This window comes from Coloeus monedula (assembly GCF_965178545.1).
Source record: "Coloeus monedula genome assembly, chromosome: 17".
NCBI classification, from domain to species: Eukaryota; Metazoa; Chordata; class Aves; order Passeriformes; family Corvidae; genus Coloeus; species Coloeus monedula.
This window is the reverse complement of record NC_138797.1, coordinates 8,379,898-8,398,882: the sequence shown is the minus strand read 5'-3', so window position 1 is coordinate 8,398,882 and position 18,985 is coordinate 8,379,898. Positions and strand designations below refer to the sequence as shown.

Genomic DNA, 18,985 nt, shown 5'->3' with positions numbered 1-18,985 from the left:
GTTCCTCTCCTCTGAAACATGCAGGCTAAGGAAGAAAAGCAGGTGGACTTTAATGCACAGCTGCCATGGAGTGATCTGTGGGTAGCCTAAATCTCCTCCTCCTCCTCATCTCCCTCCTTGAGCCCACCCTATTTATAATGCTGATATAATAACCAGCCTTTGCTGGCAGTTTGTGCTGTGGAGCAATCGGCACAAGTGCCTTCTGCTGCACTGCTAAAACCCTTTGGCCTGTAGCCTTAGCATTAATTGATGCTACAGAAGCAATTCATTGTCCTCAATGCTCTCCCTGGGATCATCAATTAAATACCTCCCCACCTTGGCGAGACCTATGATCATAACAACAGGGCTCAGCAGTACCAAGATACAGCTGGAGGGAGCCGTGGCAGCTGTTCCTGTGAGTGTGGTGGGGTGGGAAGGGCTGGGGCAGTGTGGGGACGTAGAGTTGAGCCTTCCTGTCCCCCTTACCTGAGTATCCGGTCAGAATTGGAGCTGGTCTTCGCAGGATCACCAGATTGGGTCTGTTGCTTTTCATGTGATTTGGCTAATTTTTCAGCAGCAGCAATGGGGCACCCAGATAAACTGTGGGAGTTGGTTGGGGGTTTTTTTGAAGGAGAAAAAAAGAGAGAGGGAAACCAAGCATGAGGAATGAGCACAGAAGCCTTCATTTCAGGGACCCAAACTGCACCAAGCCCGTGAGAAAAGTGTTTGCTTCCTCCACACTGAACGAGTAATAAGACAAACTCACCTTGCACCTCATCAAGATAGAATCACAGAGCCATGGATTAGGGAATGGTTTGGGTTGGAAAGGACCTTAAAGCTCATCTCGTTCCAACCCCCCTGCCATGAACAGGGACACCTTCCCCTATCCCAGGTTGCTCCAAGCCCCATCCAACCTGGCCTTGAACACTTTTAGGGATGGGGCAGCCACAGCTTCTCTGGGCACCCTGTGCCAGAGCCTCCCCACCCTCAGAGGGAAGAATTTCTTCCAATCTAGCCCTGTCCTCTGCCAATTTGAAGCCATTCCCCCTGTCCTGTCCCTGTGCTTGTGTAAGAAGAAGCCAAAGGTGGTACCTCCTGTGCGTGTTGCGGTTGCTGTTGACATGACCCTGTCCTGTGCACCCGGGCGTGGGGCATTTCAAAACGTTCTCGTGCATTGCCAAGACTTCAGAGCGAGAAGGGGAAGAGGAGAAGGGAAGGGAAAGAAAAACAACTTAATAAAAATCAAAGAGAAAGAAAAAAGAGAAAATCATCAAGCCTTGTACGCTGGTTTCCTAGAAATCAGGAAACGTGAAATGCTGTAATTAGAATTTGCAGAGAAAAAATAAAAGATTTACAATGCAGCAGTGCCCAGGTCAGCACTAGATTAGCATCTCTGCACACAGCCTGGGCTTTCTCCTCATTTTCTGATTGCAATCCAGTTTCCCTCATCCAGCCCCTCCTCCCCACCCCTGTTTTGGAACAGGTCTCCCAGTTTCAGGTAGTTTTAAGTGATTGAAGTTGTAGCTCTGCTTTTATCCTTAGGACTGATCTTTGTTTGATTTTTTTTTTTTTATTTTTAATCTTCAGGATTATTGCTTCCTGCAGTGCTGACCTTAAAAGTAAAGCAAATAATTTGATCTGCAAGCTTTTGTTAAGCCCGCAGCTTGTGTTATTTATTTATTAATATTTTTGCTTGCATTCCAGCCTGTGAAGATAGTTGTATTTTCTCCTTGTTTCTTCCGGTTCTGTGTTTATGTCAGGTCTGCAACCTTTGAAATTACTGATAAGGAAGGGCTCCTCTTTTTTTTTCATCTATTATGCCATTATCATAAACATACAACATTGATATTTATGTATCTGTACAGGGAAAGCTATTTAGGGTGCTGGTAGAGAGGTAGAAATAAAATCTCTCTCTGTGCATATGTATATACAAAAACCTGTTATTCTACAGAAAATATTTTTTGTTTGTTTTTCTGTATTTTATTTTCTGTAGAATAGGTGAATCTTGGCATAGCACCTTGGGAATTTTGCAGTGATGAGAGCAGAGGAGACTCAGCAATCCTGCACAATCCTAAATGACTCCTCTCCTTTCCTGCATGGCAACACATCTGGACAGCAAGGAAGAACAATATTCCCTTTTCCCCTACGTAATATCCCAAGTAGGGAAAAATATGCAACTTCTAGTGTAAAGATGGGCACTTCTTAACACACCTCTGGAGGTGGGCAGGCATGATTTTTAAAGCCCCTCTTTGATTTTCAGAGAAGGGATCTAATTCTCCACAGGATGGTGCTAAAAGTCCTTTAAGAAGGACAGGACTTCCAAGTAAATCCCCATCACATTTCCTGTGAGTAGCAATAACACTTTGGTGGATAGCAGCACCCAGGATCAACTCAGAAAAGGACCATCCCATGCCAAAAACAACGTTATACTCCAAGGAATAACATCAGACTTTTCCTAGGCACTCAGTCATCAAATTCATATCATTTGAGAAATTCCCCCAAGAAAATTAGGCTCCAGCCTAATTGAAGCAGCCCTTGGTATCCACCATGTACTCACTCTCGGGGGGGATCCTGTCTTTGTGCGGACAACCGGAGAGGCTGCGATGGTGAGGGTAAAGTCCCGTGACGTGGCCGGTCCCATCACAACCAGGAGTTGGACATTTGATTTCTCGCTTCTCGGGTCGTGAAGGATCTAAGGATTGTGGGGAAAGGCAGAGGGAAGCAGGTTAGTGGATTTGGAGGTGAAGAAGTGGAAAGAAGACAAGTGCTGAGGATGCTTCTCACCACTTTTCCAGTCAAGCAGCGAGAAATCTTTGGGTTTGGAGGTTTGTTTTTTTTTTCTGGAGGTGGAAGTGTAATACTGAAAGTTTCAAAAATTGAAACAAAGTGATTTGAGGAACATGGCTCGGAGTATGGAGCCACTCAGAGCAACCGAGCAGGCAGCCCAGCTCAGAGCCAGGGGATGCTGGAGCCCCTGCCCTCATGTTTCTGTGGCCAGACTCCTACCACTATTTTAAAAACCACTTGGATTTCAAACCACCCCTTTTGCTCAGGCTGAGATTTTCAAGGTTAACTGACAATTTAGCCAAGCAAATCCTCTTTTCAGAGGGAGAAACCCTTGTGACAGTGTAGAGGACACCATCATTTTGTGCATTCACTGTTGACCTCTAGGATGTCCCCATCCCTCTGGGCATTGAGGATTTGTGGTTAAATTCCACCTGTGGCCTGTGAGCTCCCCCCCATCATCCATTGCTGAGCAGATAAGTTCAGCTCTTCCACCAGGGATGTGAAGGAGGGAGATACACAAATGTTTGTCCCATACCTTTGCCATAGTAGCTCTTCCGGATGCTGTCCAGCGGTTTGTTCTGTTTGTCCTCCACCTGGAAGTGCTTCACGTGCTCTCCTGGCAGCCGGCTTGGCTCCCGCACGATTTTCACCTGCTCAGCTTTCAGGGCAATGGCTTGTTCCAGCAGCCCCAGGTTCCCCCTGGTCATCATGTCGTACATCTCCGACTCATCGGTCACGGCTGATTTCTGGGAGCGGGCATCGTCGTCCTTGTCATCATCCGACCGGACCTCCACAATGACCGAGTACTCAGGCTTGGGGCTGAACTGCCCTTCACAGTGGCTTTTCTGGGTGTCCTGAGAAGTGTGAGGAGCTTCCTCGCAGATCACTTCAGGAGCCATCTCCTCCTCCTCTTCATCCTCCTCTTCTTCCTCTTCCTCCTCTTCCTCCTCATCCTCTTCCTCCTCTTCCTCCTCATCCTCCTCCTCCTCCTCCTCCTCATCCTCTTCTTCCACTTCAGCCTTTTCCAGTTTGCAGGACTCCTCTCCGTTGGCGTCATCTCGGGGCTCTGGACACAACTCGCTGCTGCGCTCGCTGGTGACCTCAATGACCTCCTCCGCGTCCTCCGTCTGGATGATGATCTCCTTGTCGCACTCCTCCTCCATGATGATCTCCTTGTCGCACTCCTCCTCCACCAACTCCTCTCCCGCATCCTCATGGACCAAATGCACAACGCTGGATGCCGGCTTGGAGCTCTGCAGCTCCGCTTCGGGCAGCTGCCCTTCGATGGCGAGGGTTTCCTCTGCTATTTGGCCTAAGTTTAGGAGAGAGTTGGCGATTATTTCTTGGTAGCTGCTGTAGTTGGCCTTGCTGGGCCCAGATGTAGTTGTTGCTGTGTTTTGTCCATAGTGGGTTGATTTTGCTGGGCTTCTCTCTGAAGCAGGGAAAGAATGAATAGAAAGAAAAAGGGAAAAAGAAAGAAAATGTGGAAAAGAACAAAAGAAAAGTGAGGAAATGAGAAAAGGAGGAAAAGAAGAAAGGAGTAAAAGAGAAAAAGAGGGGGAAGAGAAAAGGAAGGGGAAGGGAAAAGGAGGGCGAAGAGAAAAGGAGGGCGAAGAGAAAAGGAGGGGGAAGAGAAAAGGAGGCAAAGAAAGTAATTACATAAACTCATAAAATACAACTTTGTTGCACTTAATTTAATTGAAACTAGAGCCTGGCAGTTCCACCCCGGGAGCTGCCTAATTTATTGAATTTGGGGATGGCAGGTAGAAAGGGGATTTCCACATGGGACTGATCAGATGCACCATCTTCCACTGCCTGCCCCATCAGCAGATATCTTACACCCCTGCTCCCAGTGCTCCCCCGGCCAGGGCTCCAAACCAGTGAGCAAGGCAGTGTCAGGACCCCAGATGAACATCCACGTCCTTGGCCATGTCCTTTTCCTATCACTCCTCTGCTCTTGGATAGTGGCCAGATCTGTCCAGGGAGAAGGCTCCTGCTGAGCCCCTCACCGCACCGGTGAGGGACCCTGGCCTCGTTCCCTGCCACACAGCAGGCTCCTCTGTGCTTTCCATGGGTCTTTCCCTAGGGAGCATCCCTAATGGAAAAGCTGTCATTTTTGAGACACTGGAGGCACTGCGCCCTCTCAGCTTAACCAGAGCATTGCCATTGTGCTTCTACCCCACGTAATAGTTGAGGGACCCATCCTGTACATAATTCAGAGGAGCTATAACTCCTGGCTGTCAACACTTCCTGCCCTTTCTTCATCTGCAGAACACAGCTCTGCAGTCAATAATGATAAAGCACCTTCTGCTGCCTCGGGGCTGCGGGTCTCCTCCTGCTCCATGGCCTCCGCCTCGTCCTCCTCCAGCATCCCCTCCGACTCATCGGAGCCGGACTCCTCCTTGGCCTCGGCCTCCTCGCTGCCATCACTGTCGACGTTGTAGCCTTCATCCAAGGCCAGTTTGAGTGGATGGGATTTCCTCTTTGACACCAGGAGTTCTGCCTCCGCATCCTGAAGTTTCCTCTTCTTGGCTAGAGGGCAGCTTTGTAAACTGCAGATGGGATCAAGGCGCAGAGAGGAGGCATTGCCCAGTGAGAAAGGCCTGGCTACCTCATCCCAACTGGTTAGGTAAAGGCAAGTGGGACAAATACACAAATACCACCAAAAAAATCATCCAGCACCCCAGATTTTTAGCTAGTTTAACCCCTTGTGACCAGATGTGCTCTTAGACCTTGACTTTGTGCAACTACATCAACTATTTCCTGGAAATCAGCACATGGATGTTGGGATGTGGCATCCCAGGACTAATGTTTGTGACAGGCACCAAGAAACCAGGCATGGGATGCAGAACCAGCCCCTGGAACACATCCACCAACTGCTCCAATTTCACCATCATGGCGTGATGAAAACCCTCAGTTAAGGCTGGCATGGCCTCCAAAGCAGCCAATGTGTTCTCATTTGCCTTCCCCATCCATAGAGACACCAGGCAGACCAAAATCTGCGCCCATCAGCAGCTCCCACCAACCCCAGACAGCCGAGTCAGGTACTTCTGGCCAAGTGTGGGGTCAGTAGGAAGGCTACTATGAGCCTGGAAAAGCAGATCCCCTCAGGATCCCTTAGGGATGGATGGAGAGCCAGAAACAGGAAGATTTGGGGCAGACAAGTTGGGGTGCTGCTCTGAACCAGACTTTCTCCAGTGAATGCCTGTCTTTGGGTATGTTGCTCACATTTTTCCATCCCCACTACCTCCAACCCCGCCTCACCTTCTGTGTCTCGCATACTTCCCACGGATATGTCCTGAGCCGTTACAGCCTGGGGTTGGACAGCTTGGGAGGGAAACAAACAACCATCAGGAACTGCAAGAGGACTCAGAGAATTCATTTTTAATTAGAATTGTATTAACTATGGTCAGTTAGACAGGTCCTGTGCCCAAGGAACAAGCCAACTGCATACAGGAAGGTAATTTCCTTCAAACGGTTCAGTTTGTCTCTTTGAATTCCAAGGGAGGAGGGCAGGAGAACAGCCTTGCAGTTTGATAAAAATTAATGAAATTACTCACCCCATTTAATTAGATGAACGGTTCACTATAGTTTTATGAGTATGTTTAATTAAAGATTTGCATGTGTAAGAGCAAGCTTTTAAAGGCAGACTGCTACTGCACTCTGCCTCCCTGCTGCTACTCTCCAGTTTTCTTTTTCTCAGGAGGAAAACATGGGTTTTTCCCTTATCTGGTGGCTTGTCAGGGACCTGGGGCTCCTTACAGTAAGAAATGTGTGGGTTTTTGGGAAGAGTAGACTGGGACTCTATCAAGGAGGTTTTAGCCAGACACATTAGATGGAGATCACCAGGACTAAAATCCTCAAAACCTCACTTTTGGGGGAATGGATGGGATTTAATTGACTAGATCTCCCAAATCCCTGCAATTTTTTCCTGCTGCTCTGCAGAAGAGGATGAGTTAAAGGCTTGCAGGGAGCTCAGAGCCCGCTCACAGCCACTGCCGCCTTCACTTGAGCATCCCTCGCACGGGACCGCGCACCTCCCCTACAGGGGTAATTAGTCCCAGCTTCAGGAGCTGTAAGGGCTCCAGATAAGAAGCATTAAAGCAAACATTTTCTGGCAAAACCAGATTATGGCATTGATTGTAGGATGCCCAAGTGACTTGCCTGATGTCTGAGGAATTCTGGAGTCGTGTAGGATTAATAACCTCATTTAGCACTGTATTACCCTCAGCCTAGGAAGTTGGAAGTGCTAATGAAATCTCTTGATGACAGTGCAAAGAGAGAAGGCACCGCCAGCTCAGAGGGGATCTGGCCAGCCTGTTATTCTTGGAGTAAAAGACATGGGACAACATTAAACAGTACCAAGTGCCAAGTAAGGCTTTAGGGACTCAGAATTTCTGCTCTCAGCAGAGCTCAGCCCTTGCAGAAAGCTGAGGACATGGAGAGTCTGGCTTCACTAATGGGTGCTGGAGCTTGGGAGCACCAGCGGGTTATTAATGGTTCACCTCCCCAGAATACAAGTCAGATCTTTGTGTTCAAAGAATATAATTCAATCCAGAACCCGGGTAGGACAGGGCTGCTGAGCTGTCAGGAGAGCTGGAATCCTTCCTTCAGGGAGACCAGCTTGCTTTAAGTTAGCAAAGCAAATGCTGAGAGGGCAAATGGTGGCAGCGCATCCCCTAAGGGGACACAGTGCTCTGGGGAGGTGGAAGCTGCACCTCATGGCTCCTCCAGATAAGTCCCCCCTTCCTGCTGTCCCCTTTGCTCCTGACCTGGCTTGAACCCGTGATGCTGAACACCTTCCAACATCATCTCTTGTGGGATGGCTCCCAGCTCTTCTGGCATTCACACACAGCCCCAGACCCACCATGCCTGGGGTCTGGCCTGGCAGCGCGGTGTCCCTTCTCCAGCAGGACACTCCAGATCACAGAGAACAAGATATCATCCCACTAATGTGTAATGGGAAGAAGGAGCTTCCTTCTTCGCTGCTTATGATCTAAAAGTCTTTAATTTTAATTGCCCTCAGTCCTGACTGAGGCTGCTCTGTCCCGAGCAGCCCCAGCCACGCTTTCAGTGACTGCACACCAAAAGACAGAGTGGTGTTTATGTCACCAGTGACTTGCCTGAAAAAGGCCTTATTCAATGGCAAACAAGAGCAGCTCTGATGAAGACGTTACAGGCTTTTATAAGTTTTCCTGTATTGATTAAAGCTGATTACCCATCACCCCATTTTTGATGTGGTTAAATGAAGCCTGCAGTAAAAAGTATGGAGGAAAGAGCCAAGCGGTTCAGCATCGAGGTTTGCAAAGCAGGTGTCGATTTGGAATGTTTCTGGCTTCAGTGTGTTGATTTAACGCCTTTAAAAAGCACCAGCACAAAGGTGATGCCCTACATGCTCTGGGCCAGGCTTTCCCTCCCCACTCTCCGTTGGGGAGGTTTCGTGTATTTTGGCAGGAGTCCCAAAATGGGGAACGGGCTTCGAGGTCTATTAAAGCTGCTCTCCATCCCTCAAGAGCCACCACACCGACCAGCTCTCCCCCTCTCCGCAGCCTTCATCTGCTTGACAAAAGGGCTTCTTATTGTTATGCAGACGATGCCCTGCTTCCAATTAGTCGATTAATCGTCCAGTTATTCAGGCAATTAGGTGACAGCTGCAGAGATGGCTTTGTGGAGCACTCTGTCCTGCCCCTTAGATATGTCACCTGCTCCAATTACCACCTCCACTCAAGTGTTCAGCAATAAAAGTTGGAGAAGGGGCATGCCCAGCGCTGGCTCCTCCCGGCTCTCCAGAGTAATAGGAGAGTGGAGGAGCAAAATGCTCTGAAATTGGGTTGGTTTAGGTCCAATTACTCTTTGACACACGTGGCTTTTTAAGGGAGGCTGCAAGGAGAAGCGGCCCGTGCTCTCAACTGCCTGTCCAGGTTAAAGGCTCCTGCCTCTGGCATAAGCCCCTGTGCAAGGTTTAGTGGGAGCTTAGAGGTGAGGGAGGCTGTTACATCTAATGAGAAGCTCTGGAGAGCTGCAAAGGCTCAGCTCCTGCTCTTTTGGCTGCTGCTGTTGGCATTCCAGCACTGCTAAATGAGTGACAACAGGACACCAGTGAGTGAACAGGGGACAGGGGGCCCAAGGAGCATCTGGCACCAGAAGTGATGTGACAAATACGTGGAAAAAACCTCTGGTTAGTAGGATGTTGACCCTAATGATCCTGAAACACAAACTATGGGCATTAAGTTTGACTGGGGTTTAGATCTGGGGTGGGACAGCGGATGCCTGGAGGGTCTCCAGTCTTATGTGATTCATCCAGAGCTCCTGTTTTAATTTCTTTAACTGTTGTGATTCCTCTGATGTGTTGTCAAGTGGTACCCTGAGGGCTTGGACACAACCACCAATACAAGCCCCCCAGCAAGACCCCATTAGTCCCACGGGCTTGCTCTCCTCACCCAGGTTTCCAAGCTGAGGGGCTTATCTCAAGCCATGTGTCCCACCCATCCCTCCCATGGCCAAGGAGGAGCAGGGTCCTTACCTCACCTCCTGGCCGATGAGCTCCGTGGGCACTGGGAGAAGGGCAGGATGCAGCAATGGAAACAAACACAAGATCAGAAACACACCGAGGGTGCCTGCCCCCCCCCCCCCCCCCCCCCCCCCCCCAAGACTGAAACTCTCCCGCCTGTGGCTGGGTTTCTATTGCTTCTCTGGGCATCCCATTTGGAAAAGAAAGGGCCAATCTACCCTGCTGCCATTTGCTGCATGCCAGCCTGTAGTAAATTATAATCCTGCCTTGTAAATCCTCACGCCTGTGCTTATTTTCAAGCAGGTGAGTGCATGTTGGCAGCATCAGGGACTACCTCTCTTCTTTGAATCTGTGATGACTTTGAAGTCAATTGAGCTGTTCTGACATGCATGCATGTAACTCAAACACTTCTAAATAAAGACCGAGTTTTCTCATGCCCTCGTGTCTCTTTTTGCCCTTTAAAACTGCTCATCAATTTCTTCTTTCACAGTTCACGACTGTTTTCCTGCAATGGCCGCATTCACCTCTATAACACCAGCATTTTTCTCCTTTCCTTGTCACATCAGACTGATGCAGGAGCCACTGCCAATGCTCAGACATATGGTGGGGATTTGTTACTTGGGGTTTAGGGTAAACAGGAGTTTGTAGGATTTTCAGGGAGTATTCCCCACTTGTGAATAAGAGGGTTTCTCACTGCTCACAATAAGAACATACAACAACTTCACATCACAGCTGAAACCTTACATCCAGCCAGAAATCCAAATAATCAACAGGAAAAAAAAATCCCTCAGCACAAGTCTAAATTTGCCCAGGCTAAAAACCATAACACGTTTGCTCGATTTGTTTGAGCTAATTGGGTTTCCTGGGATCCAGCTCATGGTGGGATGACTCACAAGCTTCAACAAACTGGAGGCAGTGACGAGTCCCAGGGTGCAGGCAGTAAATTACCTTTTCATATCAAGAACCCGGATTCAAGCACGGGGAAGGCAGGGTGCGAGAAAATAAATAGAATCAGGGCGCTCTCATTTGCAACCTGAATGAGCACCTTTGTGTGTGTGCAACAAAGCAACGAAATCCAAATATTCAAGCTCAGTTCAACACAGCTGGCAACGTCTGGGTTTGGTTTTTTTTTAAAAGGTGCAGGGTGCTGTGAAGAGCAAGAAGGAAGGAAGGTGAGGACGAAAGGAAGGTGATCCAGCCCAGCTGTAGGACGAAGCTGCAGTCCCTGCAGCCATCACACCTTTCCAACCTTGTTGGTGTCTCACTTCCAGCCTTCTTTGTCACTTGTCACATCTACAGCCACAAAAATGAACCAAAAAGTAGAGGGGCAGGTCTGTAACCATCACACATGGCTATGGGACCACCTGAGGTGACACTCTGGGCTCTATCAGAGCCTCTCACCTTCTCCCAGAGAGAAAGCATGAAAAGAATTTCAGTTCTCCTTTTTTTTTTTTTTTAATCAGGAAATAAATTGCAATCAATCTTTGCATTAACCAGTTGTTTGTCCTCCCATCCCTGCCAGGGGATGGCCCATTTGCTTCTCCAGTGTGAGCTACTTCTGCCAGGCGCTCTCAGATGTGCGACTTCAAAGCCGCTGGCAGAGTGAGCGTGATGAAAGCCCCGGGAGTTGATCTGAAGCTCCAGTGATTGCCATCCCCTACAGCAAAGCAGGCACAGGGGCTTTTTTTCCTTATTTGCTTGTTATTTTCCTTCAGCTGGATGTAGAGGATGAGGGTTAAGTATCATAAGGACCTGTAAAGTTTTGTCATTGGGACTTTTGGAGGTTTGTTTAGAGAAATTTCGGTGGGGTTGGGGCAGGGGAAATGAGCATAACTTGACGAGTCAAGACTGGACTTGAAAAATCAAAGCCTATTTGGGACAAGGAAAGGGCAGGGAGCTGAGGTCTGTACAGCCCAGTGCTCCCGCTCACCTCGGATAGACTTGGATCGCGTGCGTGCTCTCTTATCGTCATTTTCTAAACTCATCTGCAACAGAAGGAAAGAAATCATTACTGAAAGATAACCAGAAAATGATCATTAAGGGACAAGCTCGTATGTGGTTGTGGCTTTGTGTAAACACTTGGGCGGCTGGGAAAGCTTTCCCGTGTTTTTGAGATGGAGGCTTCTTGCCTCAATGCTGTTGTTCAACCCACAGTGCACAGATTTAGCAATTTAAAATTAATTTTCACATCCTGAGACACAGGAAGGACTTCTTCTGTCAAGTAGCACAGAGGGACAAACACCCAGATGTGTTGGCTGTGCCTGAGATAGGGCAGAACTGATTTCTCTGGATTTACAGCACAGAACTGCTGTGAGCACCTGGGTGGAATGCCAACACAGAATCAGAAACCTCTGAATATGTGCCTGAGCTGATCTCCTGCCTGAAAAGGGCAATTTTGCACAAGTGCCCTAAAGAACAACCTCTCCTCTCTGCTTAAATTTGCCACAAAGAGGTCTGCATCTAAATAACCCACAACGTGGACATCAAACATGAGGTCTGCAGGGAACACGGGCATGAATAAGTAACATCGGGGACTTCAAAGTTCTGGATATTAATTAAACATCACCACATGCCACAAGGTAGCAGAAGGATGAAGTGCAGCCACCTCTGGAGTGCAGCACCTTTGAAACCAGGCAGTGCCTGGAGGTGGGAGCAGGAAAGCACGGACCTCCATGGCACAGCACAGAAGTGTGGCTGGAATAATATAAATGGGATTTCATTAAAGTTGTCAAAGGAGCTGCTGAAGTGGTCAAAGAGCTGTTTTACATCTCCCCCTCAACACAGATGCTCTCTCTGCAGGCAGGAGTGTTTGGCAGTAAATGCCAAGGGGGAATGGCAAGATCAGGGTGTGAGCAGGGAGGGGGATCAGAGCCTGGTAGGTTGGGAAGACAGTTTAGGTTTTACTGCAGTGTTACCGTGTGGGACAGTTCCTCCAGAGATTACAAGGAGAGAGAAAAGGAGACAAAAGAACCATTTACAAGTGGGATTTGACATAATAAAAACAAACTCTCTCTGGAATATCCTCTACAGGCCCAGTTAGAGAAGGAACAAACCAGCTCCTGTATAATTCCTAAAGAAGGAGATTCCATGGCTCCAGCACTCCTGACAGAGCAGGGACATCATCAGCTGCTCTCCCCAGTCCAGATGCAGGAAGGGACATGCAGCAGAGCACGTGCTGCTCCACTGGCAGTTGGGATGGTGCAGGTAGGGTATGTGCTACTGCATCCCCACATGCACCCTACAAACCTTTCTCGATGAATGCAAGTCCCAGTTCCCAGCAGAAGGGCCAGGGCTCCCCATCCTCAAAGGAGGCCCTGCTTGGCTCTTTCCCTGAGGTTTGGGAGCAGCAAGGAGGGAGGGAGGCTGTTGGGGCAGGCAGGGAGAGGGGACCAAGGTCCCCAGCCCTCGGGGCACCACAGCTAAAATCCCCAAGCACCTCTCTCCTTCACTCTGCCACCTTCCAGAAATTCAGTGTTAACATGCCGTGATTTGTTAGACAGGAAAGCTGGAGAAGAAAGAAGAAGAAAAAAAAATAGTGGGGCTGGGGGGAATCAAAACCTGGAGCAATTTATGCACCCTGTCAGCATTCTGCTCATGGCACGGCGGTGTTGTGCTCCACGTTTATTACAATCTTCCCAATAACACAGCGGACAATTACTATAATTTGTATTTTTAAAGCTGCGGCTCCCTGCGGACCAATGGCTCCCGTTTAAAGTGTGGAGAGGAGCAGGTGTCACAGGGACTTCATTACGTTTATGAGCCTTTCAGCGCCGGCGTGCGCTGAGCTTGCTCCCTAATGCCGCCGCACGCTGCCAGTACAACGGCACCTCGGATTGCTGGGAGCCTCCAACCGACAGGAATTTCAGAGAGGGCTTTTTCTTTCTTTTTTCTCTCTCTTTTTTTTTCTTTTTTGACAATTCTCTCAGGGAACTGGCATGTGCTGGGGTGGTGAGCCGGCAATGTGGCTTTTCTGCAGATCAAAGTGGCAGAGGAGGTCAGGCTGTGGGAAGGACAATGGGCATTGCCTGCAAGGGGCCAGCTCTGGCCAAAAAAGAGGGACTGGGACCCACATGGACAGCATGGAAAAGCAAAGCACAATTTCATTTTTCTTAGCCAGGGAGGTGGGATGGGCTCGAGCTGCTTTTCTATAAATGGGGGAGATCCCATTTCAGGTCACATTTGCCTTCAGGAGTTAAAGATCACATCTCAGCTGGCATCCAGGCCCCTCACTACTCCACAGCACCTCAGAGCAATTCCTCCCATTGCCTCCCCTTCCTCTTTCAAGCCAGGATCAAATGCCCTGGGAAGACAGGAACCGATTCAGTCACCACATGAGGAAAGGGGATAGGAGCTACCTAAGGCAGGGACAGACCCACAGAATCACAGACTTCTCAGGGTTGGAAGGGACATCTGGTGACCCAACCTTGCTGAGGACCAAAGAATGGAAAAGCCAAATAGGCTGCCTTGCTTGGCCTATTATGCAAGAAAAAAAAAACCCAACTCCAAACTTCTAAATTATTGGGAGTTTTCCCCATAGGCAAGACCCCGTTACTTGTTTAGAGAACTTGGCACAGCCTCACTGCTGTGTACTTATAATGTTTCACTTACATCACCATGGGGATGGGGTGGGTTCTGTGCTCCCAGATTCTGTTTTCTACAATCAAGTTCCTTTTTCCAGCTTAAACCAACAGCAGGATCATCCTCAAAAAATCCTCGTTTCCCTCCAAAGTGCAGAAACATCAGGAATAAGATCCATTTCATAGCTCAGCCCCTGCTCCTCCCAGGCAACTTAAACAACTGGCAGAGCCATGACTGCATTTCTGGAGCCTCCATGATATCAGGCTCAGATGCAGGAAGGTTACATGAAACCATTGTCCTTTATTGTTGCCGTCTCAGCCAGAAGCCCTCTAGACAGATCATTTTAATGTGAAATTTCAGGTCACACAGTGCATGTTTGCAGTCCTGGAGACCAACAGGGTATTTTCATTAGGTCTCTCTCTTGTTCACATAACAGCCAGGCTGAGGAGCTGTCTGGATTTCACTCTTATTGCTTTAACTCTGAATGAAAACAAAGCAATCCAAAAGGAAACCTGCAAATAAATTATTGCTGCCAGATGCCAGCCACAAGCACATTAGCCTGGCTAGAAAAGACAGAGGTTTATTCCACACCTCCTCACCTTATCGATGGGTTATCTCTCAGATTAAATCAAAATAAGTATCCAGCAAATTTCCTAACCCAACACTACAGGAAAGGACCCTGTGCTGCATCTCAGAGTACTCCTCCAGGATTCAGCTCAGTGCTCTGCCTGTGGTAGTCAGGGCAACCTTGGGAACATCACTTTTTCTCTACATGCCCCTTTTCCCTCTCTTCTCTAAAAGTAAGAAATTTTGCCTCATGTGTTTACCCTGCACTAAGAAGCTCCCTGACATGAGCAGAATACAAGTTAGAATGATAATTTGTCAATACTGCAGACCTAAATCAATGATGTTCAGACAGATAAATTTGAAAAAGAGTTTAACCCGAGCACAATGTGAATTTTAACAGCCAGATTCTACAGTAAAGGTCTTGTTCGGCTGCCAAGGCAGCAATACAGCACGGATCTGAAGTTCCATTTTATGGAGTACCTACAGGCTTGACATTTTCTTCTTCCTTCTTGTCTTAATACAAATTTCCTTTCCAATGGAAGCCCAAGGAACATAACAGAACACAAAACCCACTGGGAGCCCAGCACATGCTGATGCCCAGGTGTGCCTGGGCTTCGACAGCTCTATGCAAATCTGCCATTAAAGGCCCTGCCGAAATTCCCCCTGGTCAGCAGTAATACTTTATATGTATTCAAGAGCACCACAGAGCTCAGAGAAAATAAACACCCTGCAAAAGCCTTCAGCTGGACAAAGGGAGGTAAGGATTCAGCAGGAATATTTATTTTACACTGAAAGCAGCAGAACTTCCATCGGTGCTTATTTGTGGATGTAGCAAAATGCCAATTGCAAGTGCCTGAGCTTTAGAGGGACAGACAGATACACACTGCCTCTATTTTTAGTTTTTTAAACCCCCAAACTTATATTTGCCTAGCAGCAGAAGGAAAATGCCGGAAGAAATGGTATTTTTTCCTACAGAACTGTTGAAAAGGGGTTTTCTGTTTGGTCCTCCCCCTTTTGCAGATCCAAAGAGTCCCTTCTTTAGTTCCTCAAGGGAAAAGGCAGCAAAATTGCCTCTCAGTGAGGATGGGTTTGAACGGCCTGTCCTGATTTCTCTTCCCTTGTTTTGTTTTCCTGTGAGGAATTCCTCCTTGGCTGTTTGAAGGCTGAACACATTTGGAAAGACCTGGATCTGGGTCTCCAAATTTCTCCCCTTTCCTTTTTGCAAAATGTCACGGTTCCTTTCGTCACTGCAGAAAATGAGGAGGACTTTGTCCTGCTGGACCTTCTCTAACTGGGAATTTTTTAAATAAATAAATAAGGGGTGATGGAAGAAAAAATACCCTTGATCAACAGTGTGCCTCTACTCTTAAAAAAAAGCTCAAGAGTAGCTCCCAGATGCTGTTTTATAAACACGCTCTGAGATTAGGAGGATTTTTTTCCCTCTGCTTCCTTTAGGATCTTCCTAGCTGCTTGATTTAAGTCCTCCTGACGTTCCACCTATTGTGAGTCCTGTTCTCGGCTGAATAAGCTCCCGTCTGCCTTTTCCTCTGACTGCTTCCAGGAAAGGACACCCTGCACGGTGTTCCTGGGCTCGGAGTTGGCAGGGGGAGGATTTTGCCTTGACATGTTGAGATGCAAACCCACAGCTTGTACCCACCTCGAATCCGACACTCCAGCTGTGTCACAAACATCCTCCTGAAGCCGTGCTGTCACTTTGCATTTGCAGAAAGGTCCAGCCCCCCCCTCAAAAGCACTCAGTGCTGCGAGTGAAGTGCTTCCCAAGCGCTGCTGCTCCGCAGCGATGGCAGCAGCATCCGCCACACTCGAGGGAAGCGGAGCAGAAGAGCTGCTCCTGAGCATCACGTCTGACACAGGCGCAGCTGCACCGTTGCCTCCGCAGCGCTGACAGCCCAGCATTAGGCTGGGTGATTTCAGAGGCCGTGGTTGAAGTTGACACACACTTTCCTCTCGACTCTTGGGAAGTGCTACAGCGCTCATTCCCAATGCCAGCGAGACCTAAGTGGCTCTGTATGTGCCGACAGCTCCCATGCCAGAAGAGGAGGGGTAGGGAAGAGGGGGGGAAAAAATTGTAGTTCTTCAATCTCATTGTTTTCCAGCTCGGTGATAAGACAGCTGCCTTTTCCATGAGATTATCTTTGAGTGGTACAGTGTGAGGGGATTGCCAAGGTGCATCTCTGCGAAGGGGACAGCGGGGGTGGGCTCTGCTGGCCCCACCACCATCCGCCCTACCTGTCCTGACAGCAATCAGCCCTCACCAACAACCTGCCTGCTATTCAGCTGCCTCCCAGGAAAATAGAGAAGATTTGAGAGACAAAGGTTCATTTTGCCAGCAGACACCGTGGTCCAAGATGAGCCCTGGCAGCAGTAGCCAGGCTCAGCTGGCTCTTGTGCAGAGATCAGCTCTCCCCAGCACTGCAGAGATCTCATTTCAAACCTGTCATGGGAAATTTTATCCCATGCCTGGACTTCTTTAGAGACAAAAATAAATAAGTAAACGTGCCCCACATCCCATTGTCCTTCACCGCTGCACATCCTGTGGATTACGAGCTGTGACTGGCATGAAAAACTGCATTTAAATACAATATATATTTATGAGCACACAGAGAAGTGCAAGCATGTGCACACAATGCAGGCCCAAAGGTTGGAGAGTGATCGAGACCTCTCCCCCCGTGAGGTAAGAGGGCTGCACACTCTCATAATATCCACACTCCCTTCAGACTCCCCCTCCCCATCCCCTCTTCTCACCCCGAGCCAGGCACTCAGATAAAACACAGATAAGCAGAGCTGAGGATTGCAGGAAATCGTTAATGTTCCTGATGTGCTTGTTAGAGGCAGAGCACCAGATGAGCGCCAGGTACTGGGAATGTTACCTTTTGTAATCATTACTTTATTAACATACGACAATCTTATTAAATCTAACCTAAGTGCTTATTTGGCAGGTTCAATAGAAAAGCCTTAATTGAGCTCATTTTAAATATAGCAACAACTGCTTACTCTGCTTTCTAAGAAGGTGTGAGCTTTCCTGGTGACACCTGCGTGCAGCTGACAGCTTGTTAGTGAAGAAGGATGTTTTTAAGAGTGGTTTTTTGCTGGTTTGTGGTTTTCCCAGGGTTTGGTTTATCTGGGGATACAGGAAGAGTTGATAACATCAGTCACCTAAGGAAGCTTCCTCATCACCCAGGTGGGTCCATCCAGTCATTGGAGACAGTGCTTCACTACTGAGAGGCCAAAATAGGACAGGAAGTGCCATTTGTGTAGTGAACAGCCCAGTTCTCTGCTTAATTAAAGCTTCCTAATCTGCTGGGAGTGAATCTGCCAGGAGGTTTGACAGCCTTGGCTGTACCTCTTTCATCAGCCACAGCTGCAGCAGTAAATGAGTGGCTCTGTTGAGCCCCAGGAGCTGTCCAGGGTCCCGGTGGGGATGAATGACTCGCTTGTCCCCTCCAAAGGCACCACAGCTTCACCTGGTGTTCAAGGGGCTCCTTCCGACCAGCCGGAGCCTTGGAGAAAGGGCCTATTTTAACAAGCCTGGGAGTGACCTAAATACCCAGATCTGAGCCACCCTTGAAGGATGGCACCGGAGAGGAAGGCAGGGATTTAAATATCTGGACTCCAAGCCAAATTTTGACAGCTGGAAGCCCTCGCTGCCCGGATTCACTATACAGGAGGTTTGGCTGTCGCAAGGGGACAGAGATTTCCAAGTTCTGCCCATCACTTTGTGGGTACCAGAAAGGCCCCATTCCCCCAGGAGCAGCTGGTCCATAAGGAGCTGGAGCACATGTGGCCCTCATCCCATGGCCAACACATGGGGTGGGGGGGGGGGGGGTGTCACTGTCCTAAAAAGTCCCTGCTTGTGTGCTCACCTTGATGTGTGCGCCGTGCAGGCCGGCGGCTCCTTCGCAGCTGCTGATCTTCTCTCCACAGGTCCACCTCTGATTCAGCAGCTCACCCCGAAACTCATTTTCTGAGGAGGGAAAGAGGAGCATGGGGTCAGGACCCAGAGTCAGCCCAGCATCCCATCAGCAGCATCAACCAGAGGTGGCAATGCAGTATTTATTCCCTGCCTGCTTTCTTTAATGGCCGTACAAATCCTGAGGGCCTCCATGTCCCAAGCAGGACCCCAGGGTTCTGTGCCAAGGCCAAGAGCCCCAACCATAAAGAATTTCCACCCTTAGCCTACCCCAAGCTCTGCAACTCTGCTCAGCTTGGTCCTCAGCTGGAAAACATGCTGTTAACAGCTGAAAATTAACATTGGAAGACTGGGATAATTCAATTTTAGGGTGATGTACATCCAAGATGGTTCCTAAGATAGGTGACTGTCAAAGTCACCTTTATGTATTTGTCCTAAAACAGCTGTTCTCAAGCCAGGAGGGCAGCCAGGGGGACTTTTCAAAGTGTCACAGGAGAATCATTTGTGTTAGAGACTCCAAATCCTGTTTGAAGCACTGTGTTCTAGCCTGGACCTTCAGAAAAGGCTCAGGGCTTCGAGACAAAATCCAAGACTTGATGAAACATTATTCTGCTTTGGAGAAACTCTGAGGA

At 48.6% G+C, this 18,985-nt stretch overlaps 1 protein-coding gene across 1 annotated transcript in view; it reads right to left on the bottom strand.

The window, feature by feature from the left end:
• Positions 1-18,402, bottom strand: part of MYT1 (myelin transcription factor 1) — a gene marked incomplete at its 3' end in the record, with an annotated part of 39,614 nt that extends 21,212 nt beyond the window's left edge. The window contains exons 1-9 of the mRNA XM_082293063.1: positions 18,307-18,402; positions 11,208-11,262; positions 9,290-9,320; positions 6,031-6,093; positions 5,071-5,318; positions 3,302-4,198; positions 2,537-2,671; positions 1,072-1,162; positions 466-579 (exon numbers count right to left, since the gene is read on the bottom strand). Of these exons, the coding sequence (XP_082149189.1) occupies positions 466-579; positions 1,072-1,162; positions 2,537-2,671; positions 3,302-4,198; positions 5,071-5,318; positions 6,031-6,093; positions 9,290-9,320; positions 11,208-11,262 (1,634 nt within the window). The 5' untranslated portion in view covers positions 18,307-18,402. The remainder of the gene's footprint in view (positions 1-465; positions 580-1,071; positions 1,163-2,536; positions 2,672-3,301; positions 4,199-5,070; positions 5,319-6,030; positions 6,094-9,289; positions 9,321-11,207; positions 11,263-18,306) is intronic.
• Between the last annotated feature and the right edge of the window lie 583 nt (positions 18,403-18,985).